At 35.6% G+C, this 23,639-nt stretch overlaps 2 protein-coding genes across 2 annotated transcripts in view; both read right to left on the bottom strand.

Annotated features, from left to right (window-relative positions):
* Positions 1–23,639, bottom strand: part of LOC148129247 (vomeronasal type-2 receptor 26-like) — a 723,059-nt gene that overhangs the window by 583,803 nt on the left and 115,617 nt on the right. The gene's annotated exons all lie outside the window — the stretch shown is intronic.
* On the bottom strand, positions 3,918–22,482 carry LOC113428303 (vomeronasal type-2 receptor 26-like). Its single transcript, XM_087947423.1, has 6 exons — positions 22,310–22,482; positions 19,169–19,460; positions 14,130–14,972; positions 6,040–6,267; positions 5,520–5,646; positions 3,918–4,828 (listed from the first exon to the last, which is right to left on the bottom strand). Exons 1-6 carry the CDS (start codon positions 22,480–22,482, stop codon positions 3,918–3,920), a joined length of 2,574 nt encoding a protein of 857 aa, XP_087803549.1.

Genomic DNA, 23,639 nt, shown 5'->3' with positions numbered 1-23,639 from the left:
ATTCAGCTCCAAAACAAAAGATTGTAAATTGAAAAAACAGATGATAATAACTAAACATAAATTAAATTTAATCAAACAAGAAGGAATGGTTTCAAAGTTGAATACAGCCAGACAGATATTTTTTGAACAGGCCAATAAACCAGGAAGGTGGTTGGCCTATAAACTTAAAAAAGAAAAACAAAAAAGATTGATCTACCAATTAATAGATGAGAACAGCCCAACAAGGGATAGAACAGAAAAAAGAAATTGCATGTAAATTTTTTGAAGATCTTTATAAAAAGAAGGAGGTAAATGAGGACATGATAAGAAACTATTTGGGTATTACTAAAGATAAAATAATCAAGGAGGAGATGAAGGAAATGTTAACTAGAGATATTACGTGGTCCGAGTTAAAAGCAGCAATAGAAAACCAAAAGAACAATAAGATCCCAGGACCCGATGGGATACCAGGGGAACTTTATAAGAAAATAGGAGAACAAATAGGACCTCTCATAGTGGAAGTATATAATAAGGTCCTACTAGCAGCAAGAATGCCAGATTCATGGAAGGAGACTGATATCGTTGATTCCGAAAGAAGATTCAGATTTACAACTTATACAAAATTATAGACCAATTTCCCTGTTAAATACTGATTATAAAATATTTACAATTATAGCAAATAGATTGATAAAAATATTGAATGAATATATACATAAAGATCAAAATGGATTTCTTCCTAATAGACAAATTAGGAACAATTTAAGAATAGTATTAAATGTTTTGGAATACTACGAAGCCCACCCAGAAAAATAAATAGCCCTTGTATTCTTGGATGCACAGAAGGCCTTTGACAATCTAAATTGGCAATTCCTAATCCAACAAATTTACAATATGAATTTAGGCACTAAACTTGAAAACATCGTGACTACAATTTATGATTCACAAAAGGCGAATATTATAATTAATGGAGAGTACACAAGCTCAATAAAAATAGAGAAAGGAGTCAGGCAGGATGTCCATTATCTTCCCTGCTCTTCATATTATCTTTGGAAACATTGCTTACATGAATTAGACAGAACCCAGGAATAAAAGTTAAAAAAGAAGAATATAAACTCCAGTCATTTGCGGATGATATGGTATTTTTCATAGAGGAACCAATTGAAACAGGTCAAGAACTACTGAAAGAGTTAGATCAATTTGGGGAAGTTGCAGGACTTAAAATTAATAGGGAAAAAATGAAATTAATAACTAAAAATTTAACAGAAAAACAAAAACTAAAATTGGAAAGGATAATGGGATTACAAATAGTAAAAAAAAGTTAAATACTTAGGAATTTGGTTGACGGCTCAATGCAAAACTCTAATGGAAAATAATTATAATAAATTATTACAGCAAGCCAAAAAAGATTTAAGTTGCAAATCTCCTTATTAGGGAGGATTGCCACTATAAAAATGAACATTCTGCCCAAATTTATTTACTTATTCCAAACAACACCAATAAAAATGCATAAAAATTACTTTGTGGAACTTAACAAGATAATTACCAAATTTATTTGGCAAGGGAAAAAACCGAGGGTAAACCTAAAGGCAATGCAAGATATGAAGAGCAGGGGAGGTATGGCACTCCCAAATTGGGAATTATAATATAGTGCAGCCTCCTTACTTTGGTTGAAAGAGTGGGTAAATCTGTTGAATAAAAGGATCTTATTTTTAGAAGGCCATGATTTACAGAGGAGATGGCACGCATTTTTATGGGACACTGGAAAAATGAAGCAGAAGTATTTCCACAGACATATAATTAGAGATTCCTTATTGGCTAATTGGAACAAAATAAAAAAAAATATTTAAAAATCCCAATCTGGATCTCAACGATGGAGGTGATGATACATCCAAATAATCTTGATCTTAATAAAATGATAAAATACAAAGAACTTCTTGATGCACAAGGAACTTGAAAATCATGGCAAGATCTCCAAGAACAAGGGCTACAAGTAGACCGGTGGGCTTATTTGCAAATTCAAAATACATATAGCCAGGAGAAGAAAATTTTTGGAATTTATACTAAGGCACAACAATTAGATAAAATCCTATTAGGTCCAGATAAAAAAAAATATAACTAAATTTTATAATTATTTATTAGAGATGGAATTAGAAGAGGAAGTAGTCAAAGGCAACATGATAGCTTGGAGCAGAAACATAGGATGTAGCATTACATTATTAGAATGGGAAAAGGTCTGGACAAGGAATAATAAAATTACAAAATCAACAACATGTAAAGAAAATGCCTATAAAATGTTTTATAGATGGCATCTCTCGCCCTTGAGAATAGCGAAAATGTCTCCTAACATGAATCCGAATTGCTGGCAATGTAAAAAGAAACAGGGAACATTCTTTCACATGTGGTGGTCCTGCACTGAAGCCCAAAGATACTGGCATAGAATAAAAAAATTGTTAGAGGAAATAACGGTGGAGCAAATTGAATTAAAACCAGAATTCTTCCTATTGGGGATATTTAATAGTCAAATTTCTAAAAAAGTCAAATATATAATACTGCCCATTCTTACTGCAGCCAGAATAACCTTTGCACAGTGTTGGAAACAAGCAGATATTCCAGCAGAGGAAATGGTAATTCAGAAGATAACAGCCTGTGCAGAGATGTATAAGTTAACCTTAGCACTTAAGGAAAAAGAAATATCAGAATATTATAGAAGCTGGGAATGCTGGTATGACTGGATAGAACAAAAATAGAAAATATATTAGTAAACAACGTAAAATGTAAAAGAGACAGTAATTATATATTCACAATAAGTTGTATTTGTAAATACATCACTAATATTGATAACAAACAAGGAACCATAGAGTGTCGATAGTAGAATTGTTAGTTTTTAATCATTTTCTTTTTTCCTTTTTTTTTCCTGTGTGTTGTGTATGTGTTTGTTTGTTATTTAGTTCTATAATCAATAAAGTTTGTTTAAAAAAGAAAAGACCATATCTAGCACTATAAGACCCCCAGGTTGATCTGGATGCAATCGCTAATAAAATTCCTATCTTATTTATTGTGAAGGCATTGTCATTAAACAGAGATGTTTCCCTTTCCATACATTTCTGCCTTTCTGCTAAACAATGATAGTGAACTGATATGCATTAGTTGAATCCTCCTGTCCATCCTAGAGAGAAATAGATTGATCAGATATTCATCTTTTGTTTTCAGGTCTGCTAAGTGGCAGGATTGTAAGCCTCTCTTTTTATTTTTATGGCATGCAATATCTTTCTTTCTTTTTCTTTCTTTTTTCTTTTCTTTTTTCTTCCTTTCTTCTTCCTTCCTTCCTTCCTTCCTTCCTTCCTTCCTTCCTTCCTTCCTTCCTTCCTTCCTTCCTTCCTTCCTTCCTTCCTTCCTTCCTTCCTTCCTTCCTTCCTTCCTTCCTTCCTTCCTTCCCTGCCTGTCTCATATCCAATGATTCTGCCAACTTATAACATAAGACTTTTGAATTGAGATCTGATATTAGAGTGTGGTTGACTTAGTTATTTTAAGCCTTTTAAGATTTTCTAATTAACATTCTGGGATAGCCAGTTCTAAGATATTTGAGAAGCCTTTAAGAGTTTATATGCTGAGAATATGGTGTTTTGAAAGTCCTCCAAAGCAGCTTTTTGTTTCTAAATTGAAATGAGGCCCAGACTTATCTAATTTAGCTAGACTTCAATTATTTCATCAAGTTTTGCTTGATTTTTTTTTTTACCAACATGATACAGCATTGGGGGAGGAAAACACAGAAGCCAGAACAGAAGAACTTTTCACAACTAATACTTTATCTATAAATTGACTATAAACTATAAATGAAAAGGATGCAAATGGATGCAAAAGAGCTTACTTCTAGATAAGTGAAATTGAGCCATAATATTATTATTTTTCTTTCCCCCCCTAGATAGCCATACATAGTGTTATGGTTTTCTGTGGGTTTGTGTTCTTAGCTGTTCTTTGTTGTTCAGATCAGGCCTCAGCACAATGATGTAACATTTAGGAAAAAAGATACAAGTCAGTAACCCAACACTGGAAGATATAATGGAGAAGATCTCCACAGCAACAGTATATTTCCCCTTGGTGCTCAGATATGTTGGAACAAAAGACAACCAAACACTGCAAAAGACCAGCATGCTGAAGGTGATAAACTTGGCTTCATTGAAAACATCAGGCAAATTACTGGCTAGGAAAGCCACTGTAAAGCTGATAATAGCAAGGAGACCCATATAGCCCAAGATACAGTAGAACATGAAGACAGATCCTTCATTACATTCTAGAATGACTTCTTCTACCATTGAATTCATGTCAGCATCTGGGAATGGAGGTGAGGTTATCACCCATGTAATGGAAATAATACCTTGAATACAACAACAGCCCAAAATTATGAAAATGACAAGTCTTTTCCCAATCCATCTGCTCATCATGGACCCAGGCTTAGTGGCCATGAAAGCCAGAATCACAATGATAGTTTTAGCCAACACACAAGAAATGGCCATGGAAAAGATCATCCCAAAGGCTGTTCGACGAAGGAGACATGTTACCTTGTCAGGTTTTCCTAGGAATAACAAAGAACAAAGAAAAGATAACATGAGACTAACAAGGAGAGCATAGGTGAGATTCCGGTTGTTGGCTTTGACTATGGGAGTGTCCTGATGCTTAGTAAAGATCAAGATGATTGCAGCTGTGACCAAAGTAAAGAAAATAGCAGAACTAGCCAATATAGTTCCCAAAGTTTCTTCATACTTCAAAAATGTTATAACTTTTGGGAGACAGAAATCCTGCTTCTTATTTGGGTACTGATCTTCTGGACATTGAAAGCATTCATTCATGTCTAGAAAATAAAATAACAACTTACAGATGTATTGAAACAATCAAAACTGAACATGACAGTACTAAGAAAAGAGAGCTGTTGTTTAACATGTGAATATCAAATACACTGCTATATTTCCAACAGTTATCTTTGGGAAATCTTTGTCCCAAAATACATTATTTGGCATCATATTGAAATTCAGTCAATGAATTAAATGCCAAATCTCTTTGGGTCAATTTTCTGGGTGCCAGTAAATCTTGAGCAGGCAAACTTCATTTGTGATCTTCAACAAGATACAGTTTGGCAAGCAACAATATTTAAATCTTTGTTGATTCCAGAGATTAACCTTTTTGCATTTTGTTTTATACTCACTAGGTGCAGTTTCTTATATTTGTCATATACAGAAGTTCAAATCTAATTTCTTAATTGTCAAATAGCAAAGCCTCAGCTATGACAGTTTTAGGAGAAGGAAGGTCTTACCTCTATCAATCTTCCCATGTATATGAAAGAGGAAAATTTTGATACTGAACAATATCACCCTGCCTGTCTCTTCTCTGAAATGGGAAGCCAGGTATTTATTTAAAAACTCTTGATTAGATAATTTGCAAGAATATCTAGGATTTGGAGCACACAGAGTTCAGACATAGTAATTCAACATGGATTGGATTTTTATCTAGATATGTCTTCCAATAAAACAAAAGTAAGAACTCACCTTCTTGGTTGGAAATCTTCCCATATGGACATTTCAGACAATCATAGCAACAAAATGGCTTCCCTTCTATCTTGCTTCTAGCATAACCTGAATGGCACTTATTATTACACAATGATAGTGGTTGGACCTACTCGTGAGAGAAAAAAGAAAATGCTTTGACAAATTAGTACTCAAGTGATTACACAATATCATTTGGTATGGCTTTTCTACTCCATGGAATCTGAAAAAATCTCCATTTTCATGTATCTGCAATGTCCTTGATACATCCTTCCTTGTTACCATCTGGGTAGTTTTTGCTAAATGAGAAAACATACTTGTTTAAGCTAATATGGCAGCTCTCTTTTTAAAATTTATCCATCCCTCCATTCACATGTTATCTTAGAAGATACCCAAAGTACCACCAGGTGGATTGATTTGTAAAGGTCTTCACATGAATCTAATTTCTGTTTGGGATTTTGGGTTTAAGAGAACTCCAAGAATGGAGAAAAGATATTTCACTATAAATAAAAACTTGTCTTACTTGGTTAAACCTCCTTGGCCATACAATATCATCCTCATCAATGGTAAACAATGCTTCTTGGGAATCCATGATGTCTATCCCTCCAACTCTAACTTTGAGAAAAGATAGATTTGGAAATGTGATCCAATTCATAATATCAAATCCAGTCTCCAATTCTCCATTTTGGTTGAAAGAAATTTTTTGCCCAGCACTATTATTGAATGATATGCCTCTCATAAATTGCTTGAGCTATATTGGAAAAGAACCAAAGAGAGATTCATGACAGATAGATAGATGATAGAGAGATAGATAGATAGACTGATAGATAAGAAATCCAAGGGAATAAGATTGATTCCCCCTTTCAAAAATAAAAATAATATTTTTATGAGAGGACAGCAGTCAATGCAATAACAGCATTAGTAAATAATTCATCTTGTAAACCATCATTATACTAGAAAAACAAAGCAACTAAAATGCACAACAGATGCAAATACCAGGAATAATAAAACAGAAATAAATAAAAATCATATTTAGACATTTGGAAATTATGGTGATAACTGAAACATTGATATAAAGTTTTGGGATTAATGAATATTTCAAATTTTCTTTCAAAGTTATAAAATAATTTAGTCAGAGAATGTTGGCTATCAAAATTGGTGCATGAGATGATACTTCTGAAGACATGGAAAATGATAGTCTTCATTCCATTTCAAAGATGGAAAGGGCGGATTGATAATCCATAGAAATAATTTGTCTTTTTTTCCTCTGTATGTCAAAAGGAAGATTGTGATGTCTGGAAGAAGTTGACCTGTGATTAAATTGGAGTAAACAACTGAAATCTGTGCTGCAGGAAACAGCAAATTATGCAGAACCCTTCAATAACTTTGAATCATAGGGGTGGAGGTCTTTCAACCCCTATCAAGGTAAGAGGCCTTATATTATCCCAGACAAATGGTTGTCCCATCTTTTCTTGAAAACCTCCAGTGATGCACCCATAACCCTGGGAGGCAATTTGTTCCATTGATTAATCATTATCATTGTTAGGATATTCCTCCTTATTTCCAGATGGGTCTTTCTCTGATGAGCTTCCACCCATTGTTTCTTGTCCTATCTTCGGATGCTATGGAGAAAAAAATGATCCCCTCTCAGGGGTCTTGTGATAGCCATTCAAGTACCAGAAGACTGTTATTAGCACTTCTCTAAGTTCACTTTGTTAGGCTGAACAAACTTAGTTCCCTTAGCTGTTCATTATACAATTTAGTCTCCAGGCCCTTTATCACCTCTGTTACTTATTTCTGCACTCGTTCTAGGTTCTTAGCATCTGTTTTGTTTCATGGTGACCAGGAATGGGTTCAGTATTCCAAATGTGTCTTCATTGGTGCAATATAGAACAGTATTATCACTTCCCACGAACTTGATGCTATCTATCCCTTTCTTGATGCAGCATGTTGAGCCAGTACTGCCTGTTGTACTGTGCATCTGTTTTTTCCTGCCTAGGTGAAAAGGCCTTATTCTTTTTTCCCATCTGAACTGCATCTTGTTGATCCCAGTGCTCAAATCTATCAAGATAATTTTGAGTTTATCTTTCAGAAAGCTTAAATTTCCCCCAGCTTAATGTTATCTGACAATTTGATGAGCACCCTTTCAAATCCTTCATCTTGGTCACTTATGAAGATGTTGAAGAGCACTGGGCTCAAGACAGAACCTTGAGATTGATTATAAGTCTACTATATCCACAGCATTTCCTTCATCTGCTAATTCAGTTACTTTAACTTTGCCAAAGGAGGGAATAAGATTTGTTCTGAATGACTTGTTTTTAACAAACACATGCTGGCTTCCATTAATCATCTTGTTCATTTCTAGGTGCTCACAAATCTGATGCCTTTTTTTCCTGGATTTTCCCTGTTTTTTTTAAGTTTTATTGTTTTTTAAGACAAACATAGACAAACAAAACATAAAAACATCAAGCCACCTTCCTTATACACATACAGTGTGTCAGTTGGTTTACAAATTATTTTGTGTTTCCACTTCGTAGTCTTCAATTACAATTACATTGTATATATTCTCATTATTGTCAATCAAATATTCCTAAATACATTAATATCATTATTAATCATTTGACTATACTATTATTTATTCATGTTTTACAAGATAATCCATATTTTATTTAATTTTTTTTGTGGCAGTTTATATTATCATATTTTTTGCCATCCACACAAGTCCACCACATATGGTAATATGAGCCAGGTACTTGATGACATTTCCAACATTTTTCAGATTTGTTCTTGAACATTCTTGCTATTCTTGTTGGGGGGAAATGCCATCTGTAAAACATCTTATACACATTTTCTTTATATGCTGTTGACAATGTCATTTTATAATTTTGAGACCACAATTTTTGCCATTTCTCCAGATCAATCCCATATCCAAAATTCTTCCCCCAAGCAATCATTGTTTCTTTAACTTGTTCTTCTTCTAGTTTAATTTCTAATAGATATCCATACAATTTTTTAATCACCTTTTCATCAGTACCTGTCAAAATCTTATCTAAATCAGTCAATTTATCATAGAAACCTTCTGTTTTAGAATCTTTATCAAACCTTGAATATATTTGCGCATATGAAAACCAGTTCATCTTTATACCTTGTTCTTCTAATTTTTGCATAGATTTAAGTTCACCCTTTTCATTCAATATTTCACCATATCTAACTGTTTGTTCCTTTTTGTATATTATATAATAGGAAAAAGCTTCAATAGTCAATAGCCAGACTGGAATTTTCAAATAACATTGCCCTTTAGTCTTCTCCCAGTTTAACCACAGAGACTCCTGTATATAATGTCTACTAAAATACCCCTGTGTTTTAGTTCCTTTGTACCATAAAAAAGCATGCCACCCCAACAACAAATCATGTCCTTCTAATGTCAACAATCTAGCAATTCTTAATGTTATCCATTCCTTAACCCATATCAAATTTGTAGCTTGATAGTACAACTCCCAATTAGGCAAACCAAATCCTCCTCTTATTCTAGCATCTTGCAAAAGTTTTAATTTTATTCTTGGTTTCTTACCATATATATTTCTTTCCATATATATTTCAACACAATTTTATTTAAATCTTCAAAATAATCTTTTGCAAGCCTAATTGGAATTGTTTGGAACAAATATAAAATTCTGGGTAATATATTCATCTTGATTGTTGATATTCTCCCTATTAATGACAATTGTAAATTTTCCCATTTTGCCAAATCTAGTGCTATCTGCTGCTTAAGTTTGATATAGTTATTCTCTTTTAGTGTACTACATCTTGCTGTCAAATGTATCCCCAAGTACTTGATCTTATTTGTGACCTGGATTTTTAATATATCCGCCAGTTCTTCCTTTTGTCTTAATAACATATTTTTTGTCAAAATCTTTGTTTTGTCTTTATTTATTTTCAAACCAGCCACCTTCCCATATACCTCTATCTTTTCTATCAATTTTAATGCTGTTTCTAGTGGATCTTCTAAGATGAAAACCAGATCATCTGCAAATCCTTGCAATTTAAATTCTTCTTTTTTAATTTTCATCCCTTTTATGTCCTTTTCTTCTCTAATATTTCTGTTTAGCACTTCCAAGGTTAACACAAACAACAAAAGTGACAGTGGGCATCCTTGTCTTGTTCCTTTTCTTATATCAATAGAGTCTGTTAATTTTCCCTCTATCATTACCTTTGCTGTTTGCTTGTGATATATAGCTTCTATTGCTTGGATGAATTTTTTACCAAAACCCATCTGTTCCAGCTGTAATAACATGAATTGCTGATTCATATTGTCAAATGCCTTCTGTGCATCTAAGAATACCAAAGCCATTTGTTTTTCAGGGTGTGCCTCGTAGTATTTCAAAGTGCCCAAAATTACTCTCATATTGTCTTTAATTTGTCTCTTTGGCAGAAATCCATATTGGTCAGAGTGAATAAAATTATTTAGGTATTTTTAAGCCTTTCTGCCAATATTGAAGCAAAAATTTTATAATCTGCATTTAGTAGGGAAATAGGTCTGTAATTCTTAATTTATAATGGGTCGGCCTCCTCTTTTGGGATAAGTGTAATATAAGCTTCTGACCATGATTTAGATATCTTCTTCTTTGACATAACTTCATTCATAACTTCTAGCAATGAAAGATTCAACGATTCTTGTAGTGTTTTATAAAATTCCGCCGGAAGTCCATCTGGGCCTGGTGCCTTTCCATTGTTTTGCTTCTTAAGTGCTTCAGTTAACTCCATCATCGTTATATTGCTTTCTAACATTATTTCAATCTCTTTAGGTATCTGGGGTAGGTTAGCATTCTGTAAGTACTGTTTAACTCTTTCATCATCAATATTCCCTTGTGTATATAGTTTCCCGTAATAGTCACATATAATTTCCTTCTTCTCTTTACTTCCATAGCAAACTTGGCCTTGATCATCTATTAATTGCAATATTTTCCTTGATTCTTTCTCCTTTCTCAGTTTATATGCTAACCATCTACCTGGTTTATTTGCATCTTCAAAATAGTTCTGTTTCGCGCCTCTGATTTTCTGAGCTAATTCTTCTTTTTCCATTAATCCCATTTTATGTTTAATTATATCCATTTTTAAGTTAAAGTTCTTTTTCTGTGGCATTTTCTGTAACTCTTTTGCTAGTTCTTTATACTCATCCTCTAACGTCTTAGAGGCTAGTCTTTTCGTGATATTTCTTTTCCTTGTATAGTCTACTATCAAGCCTCTGACATATGCCTTCATTGTATCCCATACATTCTGCATTGATGTGTCTTCTTTTTTATTTTCTTTAAAGAAAAAAGCCAGTTCTTTCTCCATCCTCTGTATGAAGTCTTTTTATTTTAATATAGTATTATTTAACATTCATCTAGATCTTCTTCTTTGTCCTTTCCATTTAATTGTCAGTGGATTATGATCTGCCCAAATACTTGTTTCAATATTTATTACTTGCATATTGGCTAACAATTTTGTTGACATCCATATCATATCTATTCTGGACCATGATAAATGTCTGTTTGAGTAGAAAGTATATTGTTTAGTCTTAGCATTTCTTTCTCTCCATGCATCTTTTAGGTTTGTTTCATCTGTCATTTTAAAAAAGGATTTAGGGAGATTCTTTCTGTTTTGCTTTGTTGTTTTCTGTGTTGTATAGTCCAATTTACTGTCTACAATTCCATTGAAGTCTCCCATCATAACCATATTAGTATAGTCCAGTTCAATTATTTTCATATGTAGTTTTCTATAAAATTCTTCTTGATTGTCATTCGGGGCATAGATTGCAATCAGGAGTGTTTTCATATTATTGTCCATTATTTCCACCATTAATACTCTTCCATCATCATCTGTATCGATCAATTTCGCTGGGATAATATCTTTAATGTATAAAACCACTCCTCTTTTCTTGCATTGTGTCAAAGAGGTAAATATTTTCCCTAACTTTGGCTGTATCAACAGTTGTTCATGTTGCTTTTTAATATGTACTTCTTGTAGGCAGATTATATCAAATTTTAATTTCTCTAATTTATGGAAAGTTTTCCTTCTTTTAGCAGCTGAATTAAGTCCGTTTATGTTAATTGTAATCAGTTTTTTCTCTTCCATGTTTATACTTTATAAGTAGGTTTAGCAGCTCTTGTAGATCTTGGTTCACGTTGTTCCTTAACTTCCACCTTTCCACCTACTGCACCTTCTTCTTTTTCAGTCGCTATTTGGCAATCCTCTTGGAATTCAATTAATGACATTTTTTTTTCTGTCTCCTCCTTTCTCCCTCCAAAGTATTCAGTATAAAACGATTCAGCTTTCTCAATTGAGTCAATTCTGTGTCTCTGTTCTTGCCATGTGAACATTAAACCTTCTGGAATCAGCCATCTATAATTCACCTCTTTTCTAAGTAGGACTTTAGTCAGGAATCGGTATTCTCTTCTCATTTCTCTCACTCTTCTGGGCAGTTGTTTCAGGTTCACAATCTCCTTATCTTTATATTTCAATGTTTTCTCTCTTGCCACCTGTAATATTTGTGTTTTAATGGCTTTCTTTGTAAATCTGATGTGAACTTCTCTTGGTAAGCTATTTCTCATTGCATATCTTGTGAAGACTCGAAAAACCTCATCTATTCCATCCATTATCTTCTCTTTGGTTATTTCCAGAGCTTCAGCCAAGATTTCTATCATTATCTCAGCTAAGTTTTGTCCCCTTTCTTCCTCTATGTTTTGAAATCTGAGATAAAATTCTGATCTATCCATCTCCCATCTCAGCATCCACTTTTATCTTCTTCACCCACTGTTAATCTGTCATCAATATCTCCAATCTTCTTATCTCTGTTTATCTTCTTCTTCAATTTTTTTGAATTTCTCATCATACTTCATCATCATTTGTTGAATATTCTCCACCTTTTCATCAGTTTTTTCTATTCTCCTTTCAATATTCTCTGTTCTTGCTTGTATACTTTGGATTCCTTGCATTATCATCTGCAATGTCACATTTTCCTGTTCTTTTTCTTGCTGTTACATAGTCTGTATTGAGCGTTGTCCTCCAGATGGTGAAGAAGAAGAAGTAGGAATTGAAGAACCAGCTGCTGTTAGTTTCCTGCTCATTTCAGACAATTCAAAATCTTCAGGTTCTTCTAGACCTTAAGCCACTTGTGAAATAGCCAGTTGTGAATCCAAGTAAAAATAGGTGGGGGGGGAAGAAGCAAGATAGAAAAAAAAGATTTCTTCAGGTTCTTGTATACCTTTATCCAATCGATTAGTTAATTAGCAGTAACAGCTCAAAAAAGGAAGGAAAAAAAAACCATAAACAGAGAAAGGAAAAAATTGTTAAATCTTGTAGAAGGCAGAAAAATAAAAAGTAAAAAAGAAAAAAGAAAAAGGACTTTCTTCAGGTTCTTCAACACCTTAATCCAATTAAAAAGATTTTCCCTGGTTTTAATGTCAAGCTGATTGGTCTGTAATTTCCTGGATTCCCCCCCCCTTTTTTTTTTTTGCTTTTTGAAGATTGGAACCACATCCATGTTTTTTTCCAGCCCTCTAGCAGTTTCCCTATGCTCCGAGAGCTCAAAAAAAGTTCGTTCCATGATTTTGAGATCAAATTGCCAATTTCTTCAGTACTCTGGGATGTAAACCATCTGGTCCAGAAATCTGAACTTTTCATAAGCAGATAGGTATTATCTTACCAATTCCTTACCTATCGTGACCTGTATGTCTATTCTGCCTCCCATGGTGTTGCTTTTGACAGATTTGACTATTGTTTCCTTTTACTTGAAGACAGATGCAAAGAAGGAATTAAGCAGTTCTACTTTCTCCCAGCTGCCTGACACCTTCTTGCCCTTTCCCATTAGTGGACTATTATTTTTACTTTCTTCTTACTTCTTGTGTATCAAAAGGAACTCACTTTTTTGTCATTTTGGGCATTTCTAGTTAATTCTGAATATTGGCCTTCCTGACTGTATCCTTGCAGATTTGGGCTATTTGCTGGTATTTTCTATTCTAGTTATATGTCCCTCTTTCTATTTTTTATACTTCTCCCTTTTATCCCACAATTTGTCGAAGAGCTCTTTGTGCAACAATTCAGATATTGTCTGATGTCTATTGTTTCTCTTTCTTACAGCAACAGAAATTTGTTAGAATGCTAATGTTGACAGATTATTTTATATTTAGCCTACACACAGAGAGGTGGGGGAAGGGAGGGAGGGACTAAAGATATGAATTACAGAAATCAAAAGTCATATCATGGACTTCCCTTGAAACAAAATGCATCTGAAATAAATACTATAAAGTGAGAAAGGTCTTAAAATGTGCAAGTTGAGGGAACACATATAAAACCTAGATATTGTAAAACACAACAAAGAGCTCAATTAACATAAAAGGACAGGCATAACTAATTGTACAACTTTATTGCAAGGCTCAGATATCATAATTTTTAAAGACATTAATTGGACTATAGCTCAAGTGATGGCATTTAATAAAACTATATGGTTAAACATATTCCCCTTGAAAGAATGGACTGTCAGATAATCTCCTGCACAAATTTAATTTACATTTTGGATCTGGGTTGCAAATATGATGAGAAGCCAATAATTGGCTTAGCACAAGAATTTACCTTCCACAGCTTTTGAACATGTTTGGCATCATGTCCTCTTATTCTGTATTTCATCATAGATGAATGCAAGTCATGCATAGCATGTGCCATAACATGGATGGCATTGTAGATGCTATAGCTATGGCCAGTCATGTCCATTTCAAACACAGATGTAGGAAGAGCTTCCAGTTTCTCCTTTCCTGTGCAGGGAACCTTATTTTTATCTTCATTCATAACAGAGATGGAGAAGGAACATTGAAAGGCACTTTCCCAGAAGAGCTTGATAAAAATATCTTTTTTTTCCAAGATAGGCTTCCTCATCTGAACAAATTGCTGGAATCCTAACACCTTCTCTGAGTGAATTGCAAAAGACAGAGCACCATGGAGGAAGACTAAGTCACTATTCCTTAGAAAAGGAAGTGAGGTGAACTCCATCTCAGCGGTCATAACCCAGATTTTACCCTTTCTCCATAATGATGCATCTTCAATTTTCAAATTGGTGGAAAGAAGTCTGAGAACTATAATTCCATAAATTTCACCATGAACTAATACTACATTAACTGTGCTTTTCATAATCACCAGGTACATTTCAAGTCCTATTTCCACAAACTCAGCAATGTTACTTGAATCGATCATTGGAAATGTTTCAATAAAGTCTGAGCAAATCCCCCTCTGGACAAACATGGGGACCACATTTTGTACAAACTTCTCACCACTCTCATTATTCACAGACAAGATCCCAATCCATGTCCATCTGAAATGTAACAGTAATTGAAAGATTCCTTTATACTGATGGTCCATAACTGGGAACATTTGTTGATGTAAGGTTTTTGCACTACTTTTGGTAGTGGAACCATAGATTAGCTTAAAAAACAAAAACAGAAATACAAGCAAATAGTCAACAAGACAATTCTTCTTTTTCTTTTTAAAAAAAGGTAATGTGGAATGATATAATTTACCCATTTAACATATTAAGGTTCAACGTATTCCATACTTGTGAACTATACTTCACAAATGTATTCAGAATGTGACGTGGAAATGGTTATCATTCCCAAGGTTGAAGTACATTAGCAAATTTGATCAAAGACACACTGTTGCACAAAAAACTTCATGAGAGTTATACTAATCAAGCAATGCCTACCGCATTTTCCAATTTAGCTTTCCACTTTTATATTTTAACATAAATTTTAAGTATTTTTCCTACAGTATACTACAGATGCTATTAATGCAAATTTCCCAATAACAATAACTTGATTTCTCCACCAATTTCCCCAATTGTTATTATTTTCTATAACTTAATTTGCCCCAATTCATCCTACATTCCTTCCCCCACCTCCTTTAGAACTATTAAGAGGAACTAGACATTGTAAATTGGTAGATTGTCCTTAAAATTATATTTTTCTGTTTGAATGCTTCTGAGAAGTCTCTATAGTTTTGGAATGTGCTGAAATGAGTAGATTGACATTTGAAATCAGAGAACAAGATGATAAATTATTTTATAAAATTTGGGATCTATTCTTTCAATGGTTAGACAATAAAAAATGGTAATGAAATATGTAGATTTTTAGAACATAATGAATATATAAAAATGTATTTTTATTATATCTACAAAATGATTGTAGGATAGATCTGAGATGATAATATGAACTGTCACAAAACAAATTAAATAAAATATGGATTATCTTGTAGAACATGAATGAATAGTAGTATAGTCAAATGATTGATTAATAATGATATTATTGTATTTAGGAATATTTGATTGACAATAATGAGAATATATACAATGTAATTGTAATTGAAGACTACGAAGTGGAAGCACAAAACAATTTGTAAACCAACCGACAAACTGTATGCATATATATGGAAGATGGCTTGATGTTCTTATGTTTTGTTTGTCTATGGTTGTCTTAAAAAATAATAAAACTTATAAAAAAAAACCATGGGAGGCTAATGGAAAAAAGATCACTACAAAACAAATGACCCAGGAGATTACAGCACAAGATCCAGGATATCTCCACAACAAAACTCACAAGGCCATCACACAGCCCATTATACCAACATCAACTCCATCAACCAATCAAGAGGCAGCAGCGCAGCCAACCAGCCCAGCACACTAGCCCCCCAAACCAGTATTTATAGAGAGACGGCAGCTCCGATCACACACTGCTTGTACTGGCATGAAGCCGAAAGCACCAGCCTGAGGATGGCGAGTGGGACCTTGCTGAAATGTTACCAAGATATTCTTAATCTTACACGGGAAAAGACCCGAACGCACCTAGACCTATACATACATACATACATACATACATACATACATACATACATACGTACATACATACGTGTATGGTATTCAGCTTTGTTCGGGTATTTTCCCATGTCATTATAGTTGTGCTTTTAAAGTTGTAGCAACATTTCGGCAGAATCTCATCTGCCATCATCAGGCTTCTGTATTGTGTTCGTCTGTGAGTCAGACTTTTACAGTTGCTTCAGTTTTAAATTTGGGGTTAGCCTACTGCTGTGCCAGAATGGTTTTTTCTTCATCCTGATTGGTTGGGAGTCTTGATCTGTGTTTATTGGTCTTGGAGTTTGCTGTGTTCTGCTTGACTGGTGTTTCTAATATCTTCTGTCTGTTTTGTAGCTTTTTTTGTCTTGGTTGGCTGGCAACATTGTGTTCCTGTATTGGAGGCTTTCAGTGCAGCTTGGCTCTGAGTAAATGGATGGCTATCATTTGTTAGGAAGCTAGGTTTCATCTGGGGGCCTGTTTGGGGTGTGTTTGAGCTGGAGGTATCGGGGGGATCTGTTTGTGCCCAGGTGTTTGCCTGGCTTGTGGTGTGGAGATTTTTTTATTTGTGAGTGCAGGCTTCCAAATAAATTGACAGTCTGGTGGAATCATCTCTTCTATTCATGCTTTCAGGTCTTTTTTCAATCTCTATGGCTTCTCTGATGGCTTCTCTCATATATATATATATATATATATATATATATATATATATATATATATATATATATATATATATATATATATATATATATATATATATATATTCAGTTTTCATGGGTATTTATATGTATGGTATTCAGCTTTGTTCAGGTATTTTTCCACGTCATTATAGTTGTGCTTTTAAAGTTTTAGCAACATTTCAGCAGAATCGCATCTGCCATCATCAGGCTTCTGTATTGTGTTCATCTGTGAGTCAGACGAAATGGCTGTGAAAGTTGTTTGCCTAGCTTGTGGTGTGGAGATTTTTTTGTTTGAGAGTGCAGGCTTCCAGATAATTGAGAGTCTGGTGGAGTCATCTCTTCTATTCATGCTTTCAGGTCTTTTTTCAATCTCTCAAACACCTGGGCACAAACAGACCCCCCTCCTGATACCATCAGTTCAAACACACCCCAACCAGGCACCCAGGTGAAACCTAGCTTCCTAATAGCCATCCGGTTACTTGGAGCCAAGCTACACTAAAAGCCTCCAATACAGGAACACAATGTTGCCAGCCAATCAAGACAAAAAAAGCTACAAAACAGACAGAAGATATTAGAAACACCAATCAAGCAGAACACAGCAAACTCCAAGACCAATAAACACAGACCAAGACTCCCAACCAATCAGGATGAAGAAAAAAACCATTCTGGTACAGCACTAGGCTAGCACCAAATTTAAAATAGAAATGGCTGTGAAAGTCTGACTCACAGATGAACACTGTACAGGAGCCTGATGATGGCAGATGAGATTCTGCCAAAATGTTGCTACAACTTTAAAAGCACAACTATAATGACATGGGAAAATACCCGAACAAAGCTGAATACTATATATATGATATATATATGACAGCCAACGGCTTCCACAAAAGCAAAATCACCAGCTTGATCCACAAAAACACACTGAAACATAATAGAGACCCAGAAGATGAACAGACCTATGGAACAGCTGTCCTGCCCTACATAAGAGGTACTACAGACAAAATTAGTAAGGTACTACACAGACATCACATCAGGACTGCCTTCAAAACAGACAGAAAAATAGCAGCCATCCTTAGCAACCCCAAAGATAAAATTGACCTGGAAAACCAAGGCATATACGAAGTCCCCTGTGCATCATGCCCGGCCACATACATTGGACAGACCAATAGAAGAATAAGTACCCGCCTGGATGAACACAAAAATGCAGTCAAAAAGCTGGAACACACTTCCTCACTAGTCCAACACATGGAAGCTACAGGTCATAGCATCAACTTCAATGGCACCAAAACCCTGGCCACTATGGAAAACCCTAGCCACAGAGTCATCAGAGAAGCCATAGAGATTGAAAAAAGACCAGAAAGCATGAACAGAAGAGATGATTCCACCAGGCTGTCAATCATTTGGAAGCCTGCACTCACAAACAAAAATATCCACACCACAAGCCAGGCAAACACCTGGGCACAAACAGATCCCCCCTGATACCTCCAGCTCAAACACACCCCAACCAGGCACCCAGATGAAACCCAGCTTCCTAACTAATGATAGCCGTCCATTTACCCGAAGCCAAGCTGCACTAAAGGCCTCCATTAAAGTAACACAATGCTGCCAGCCAATCAAGATACAAAAAGAGCCAAAAAAACAGACAGAAGATATCAGAGACACCCATCAAGCAGAACACAGCAAACTCCGAGACCAATAAACACAGACCAAGACTCCCAACCAATCAGGATGAAGAAAAAACCATTCTGGCACAGCAATAGGCTGCCCCAAATTTAAATCTGAAACCACTGTAAAAGTCTGACCCACAGACGGACACAATACAGAAGCCTGATGATGGCAGATGAGATTCTGCTGAAACGTTGCTACAACTTTAAAAGAACTACAATGACGTGGGAAAATACCGAACCATGCCGAACATCATACATGTAAGTACCATGAAAACTTAAGAAAACAAATATATATATATATATATATATATATATATATATATATATATAGTGTGTGTGTGTGTCCTCCTTATTCCATAATTGCCCCCATAAAAAAGAAGGGATTACTGCATTGATCATTATTTACTTTGATGTGGGCTTTATCAAAGCTGATACCTGTGGCATTTTGTAGATAGACAAAATGGTAGCCATTTGTTGACACACCTCATCAGTAGGTCCTCCAAGGACTGCTATTGGTTTGTACTGCATATCACAACTGTAGTTAGGGATGAAGTGTCCCTTTCTGGAGAAAAGTTCAAGTGAGGCACGATATGTCCAACTTATCATGAAATAGGTATTATAGATCTGGAAACCAAGGGTATGATTCGGTAAAATATTGGGATTTCTATTGATCTCTTTGATGGCAAATTCTAAGGCCAAGATATGCTGGTAGATTGGAGTCATGACCCTGGAAAGAGAAATGCATGCTTTGTCACCATACAATCAATTGAACAGAAAACACACAAAATATTTCTTTATCATGATAAAATAGCATTGCAATCATTTTGAGTTTTCATGGCCAGTTTCATAAGGGAGGTTTTGGTAGCATTTAAAAAATATTGTTGATGGAAATAATTTTGACCTAGTAATCTTCCAATTTTCAATTTAATATTTCAGAAACTGAAGTCACAAAAGAGTACTGATACATTCTGGAACAGAAAAGTCACTCAATTTTTTAAAAAAACTTCCAAAACACATTCTACTATTGATAGTAATTTGGGAGTCTAAGATAATTGACAGCACCAAATAAAAATATATTTCCTTGTTTCAAATGGCATTCTCCCAAACCAAACATTTATTATGCCCTAAGAATAAAAATTATAATTCAGTCCCCATATTTCTTATACATAAATGGAAAGTAGAAATATAGAATAATTTTGACCAAAAAAAGAGCATAGCATTTTTCTTGTCAGAGAGTGCATATTTTAATTAAATCATATTAAACTGCATAATTAATAATTAAAACAAATTTTTACGATTTTACTTAATAAATTGTTTATAACATTTATAACACCGATGTCACATACTGTAACAACTAGATTTTTAAATGCTAGAATGAAGGTGAAGTGAATGATTCTCATGCCAACATTTAAAAGAGAAATATTTAATTAAAATAAAAGGTAAACATTACAGTTTTCAGTAATTTACTATCTGGAAACTTTGCTGTTCAATAATAAATCTAGAGCAGGGGTCGCCAACCTTTTGGACCTTAGGGACCATCAAACTCATAATTTTAAATCCCATGAACCACTAATACGAATCCAGAGCGCCGCACACTGAAGTGCCTGGACTCCCACTGACAGGATGGGGTCCTTCAGGCACTTAGCTTGGCTGTCTGTTTCTGCAACCTTAAATACTTAAAGAGTCATTTGGACCCATTTCCCACAGAAAACAAAACACCGGGATCTCTCTCTCTCTCTCTCTTTCCCTCCCCCTTCTCTCTTTCTCACTTTCTCCTTCTTTCTCTTTCTCTCTCTCTTTCTCCCCCTCTCTCTGTCCCTGGGGGTGGGGGTAGGGGGAAAGGAACCTCTGAACTGGTGCTGGGTGATGGGAATTGGATGTCCAGAGGCCAACAAGCCATGTGCTGAAGACCAGATGGCTGGCGGGGAAGTAAGGCAACGTGGATGATACTGGCATCGGATGGACTAATGCACGCAGGTGATTATGGCATCATAGCCCTTCCCGGGTGTTCCCTGGCCTGCAAGGGGGTGGGGGGAAAGGAACCTCTGAACTGGTATTATCTCCTGCCTCCCCCTCTGGCATCTGCCAAGCCTCCTCCTTTCTGCTGAGTATGTGAGCGCTTCTGGCGAGGAGGAAGCTCAGTGGGAGGAGGCTTGGTGGCTGCCAGAGGGGCAGCGAGTGCTTTGTGGCTCCTGAGGGGAGGGGTCAAACCTCCCCCTCACAACATCTTGAGGGCATCGCTGGCAGCCACTCGGCCTCCTCGATGCATGGAGGCAGGATGCAACACTAGTTCAGAGGATCCTTTTCCCCCCTCACAAGCCAGGGAACACCTGGGAAGGGCTCTGATGCCACAATCTCCCGTATCCCTCCCTTCAGGAGCTACAAAGCACTTGCTGCCCCTCTGGCAGCCGCCAAGCGTCCTCCCACCATGCTTCCTCCTCACCAGAAGAGCTCACACACCCAGCAGGAAGGAGGAGGCTTGGTGGCTGCCAGAGGAGGAGGCAGAAGACAACACTAGTTCAGAGGTTCCTTTCCCCCATCCCACCCCTGCACAGGCCAGGGAACACCTGGGAAGGGCTCCGATGCCACGATCTCCTGCGTGTTACCCTCCCTCCCCATGTATATCAGTCCATTTACCTCTGGTATCTCCCCTGTTGCAGAAACCAATGCACTGCAGACCACCAAAATTTTCTCACGGACCACCAGTGGTCTGCGGACCACTGGTTCGCAACCTCTGATCTAGAGAAGGACATGAAACTTTCTCTTCTCTGTGTAAATTATTTGAAGAAAAAAGTTCCTCTAAAGAACCTCAATCAGGACATGCATAAAAGTTGAAACACAAACTAATGAAGGTTCTGTAACTCTTCTTGGACAACATGTGCAGCTTGTTAAATATCCCCTTTACAAAATCCAACTCATGCCAGCTGCTAGATCATAACACATCCATTTTCCAGAACAAATTTTAAGTTATCCACTTCAAGACATCACATTTTTCCACTAAGCATGGAGCTCCAGTCAGTGGGGAAGATCAGTCCTTCTAGCTTCAGGAATAGCTCAATCTATCCTTGAAAAGTTGAGGTTCCTTCAGCCCCAGATACACCTTCCCATCATACTGCTTGTCTCAGCTTTTTCTCCTCCAATATTTCTTTTCCTAATGCAAATTTGAATTTGTGTATAATGCTTTATCTTTTTATAATATTGTGGGGAAATTGGGGACGGGGGGACGGGACCGGAATATCTTTTTTTTCCTCAGCAAGGTATAATCATCACATTAAGATTATGGGTTCCAGGAAGATTTCTAAAAAGAACATCTATCAGTGCATGCATAAGAAATAGAAACAAACTTTTGGAGAAGACCTAATTCTTCTGATTATCAAACAACAATCAAGGATTATTAATGCTACTTTTAAAAGGAATAAGGAGGAGAAGATAATGATGGAAAAGGAGGAAGAACGGAAGGATGAAGCTAGTTCTATCCAGCAAAGAAAACATGCATTGGAACTGAGGCTAATAAGACTATAAAAAGACTTCCTGATTCAAATTAACTTGATTTCCATATACAATATAAATTCTTACACAGTGTCCTCAAAGCACTCCTTAGAGGGATGCTTGCTAAAGTCCATCATTGTATGGAAGACATAGATCTGAGAAAGCATATTCACAACAATGAGGTTTCCAGACTGATATTTTTTGTGAAGAAAAGGCAGAGGGTCACTGCTGCTGCATTTAGTCCTGTGAATCCTGCACATCGTTTGAGGTAAAATCACAATAACCAATACTGCAAATATCATCACCTTTAACAACTGCATTTCTTTGTAAGCCAATTCTGTTTCATGAACTATAATTGTACTTGAAATAATAGCTCAGCTACTCCCCCAGGACCTAAATTTAATATTGCAATAATAATAAAGGGAGTGATAATGGCAGTAGAAAAGACAACAATTCCAGAATCATAGTCCTGGGAAGTCTTGAGCAAGAAAACATGTTTTGCCATCTTAGTAAAGATCACCTTTAGTGTTCTGTAATGTGGTTTCAAGAGAAACAAATGTTTGTGATGATTGAGAACAAGTGAAGAATCCTAACTAATGAAAAATTCATAAATTCATTCATAAATAAATTCATTCATAGAAGGACAAAGAAAGAGTTATATCCCAAATGTTAAAACAAAAATAGCTGATTTTTTAAAATTTTATTTCATAAGTTCATGATATTAATTCACAGAAGAGTTAGAACACAGCTAAAGTGAAGTTTGGGGCTCCTTTTACCCCAAAACTCATTTTGGAAGCATTTTCCACCCTTTTGGGAATAATGTGTATATATGGGAAAACCTGGAGAATTGTTAAAAACAGAAATGCTGCTCCCCCTAAATACAGTCTATTTGGGGGCATAAATCCAATGAAAGTTTACACCTCAAATCCTGAGACTGATTTAAATTAGATTATCCCTGAATAGATGTGAAACTGTTGTAAGACTCAAATGCAGTAGCCCATCCTATTGTTCATTTTTATAGTTCATTTTTATATTTCCTCTTTCAATTTCTTGAGAGCCTTCTTCCAAATAAAATAGGCAGTTGATTCCTCCTGTTCCTGCTGTTTTTGGTTTCTTTTCTATTACTTAATCTCATCTTGAAGCTTTTTTAACAGTTCACCTTCCCCACAAAATGGAATTTCAATGGAACAGCTAAAAACCCGAGAGAATAGAATACTTTATTGGCCAAGTGTGACGCAAGGAATTTGTCTTGGTGTAAATACTCTCAGTATACATAAAATAAAAGATACATTCGTCAGGAGTCGAGAATCATAAGGTATGACACTTAAAGATAGTCATAGGGTACAATAAGCAATCAATCATACTAGGAAACAGTCAATATAAATTGTAAGTATACAAGCGACAAAGTTACAGTCAT

This window comes from Notechis scutatus, chromosome Z (assembly GCF_049901735.1).
Source record: "Notechis scutatus isolate UNSWTSFEM ecotype Mainland chromosome Z, rNotScu1.2, whole genome shotgun sequence".
Lineage (NCBI taxonomy): Eukaryota > Metazoa > Chordata > Lepidosauria > Squamata > Elapidae > Notechis > Notechis scutatus.
Note: the sequence above shows the minus strand (reverse complement) of the source record. Positions and strands in the feature narration are given on the sequence as shown.

Coding starts and splice junctions, on each gene's coding strand:
- LOC113428303 (XM_087947423.1), bottom strand. CDS start 22,482: ATGTGCAGGATTCACAGGACTAAATGCAGCAGCAGTGACCCTCTGCCT. Junction 6,268..14,129: donor ATGTTCAAAAGCTGTGGAAG/GTAAATTCTTGT, acceptor TTTCCAATATAG/CTCAAGCAATTTATGAGAGG. Junction 4,829..5,519: donor GAAGATTTCCAACCAAGAAG/GTGAGTTCTTAC, acceptor TTTATTTTCTAG/ACATGAATGAATGCTTTCAA.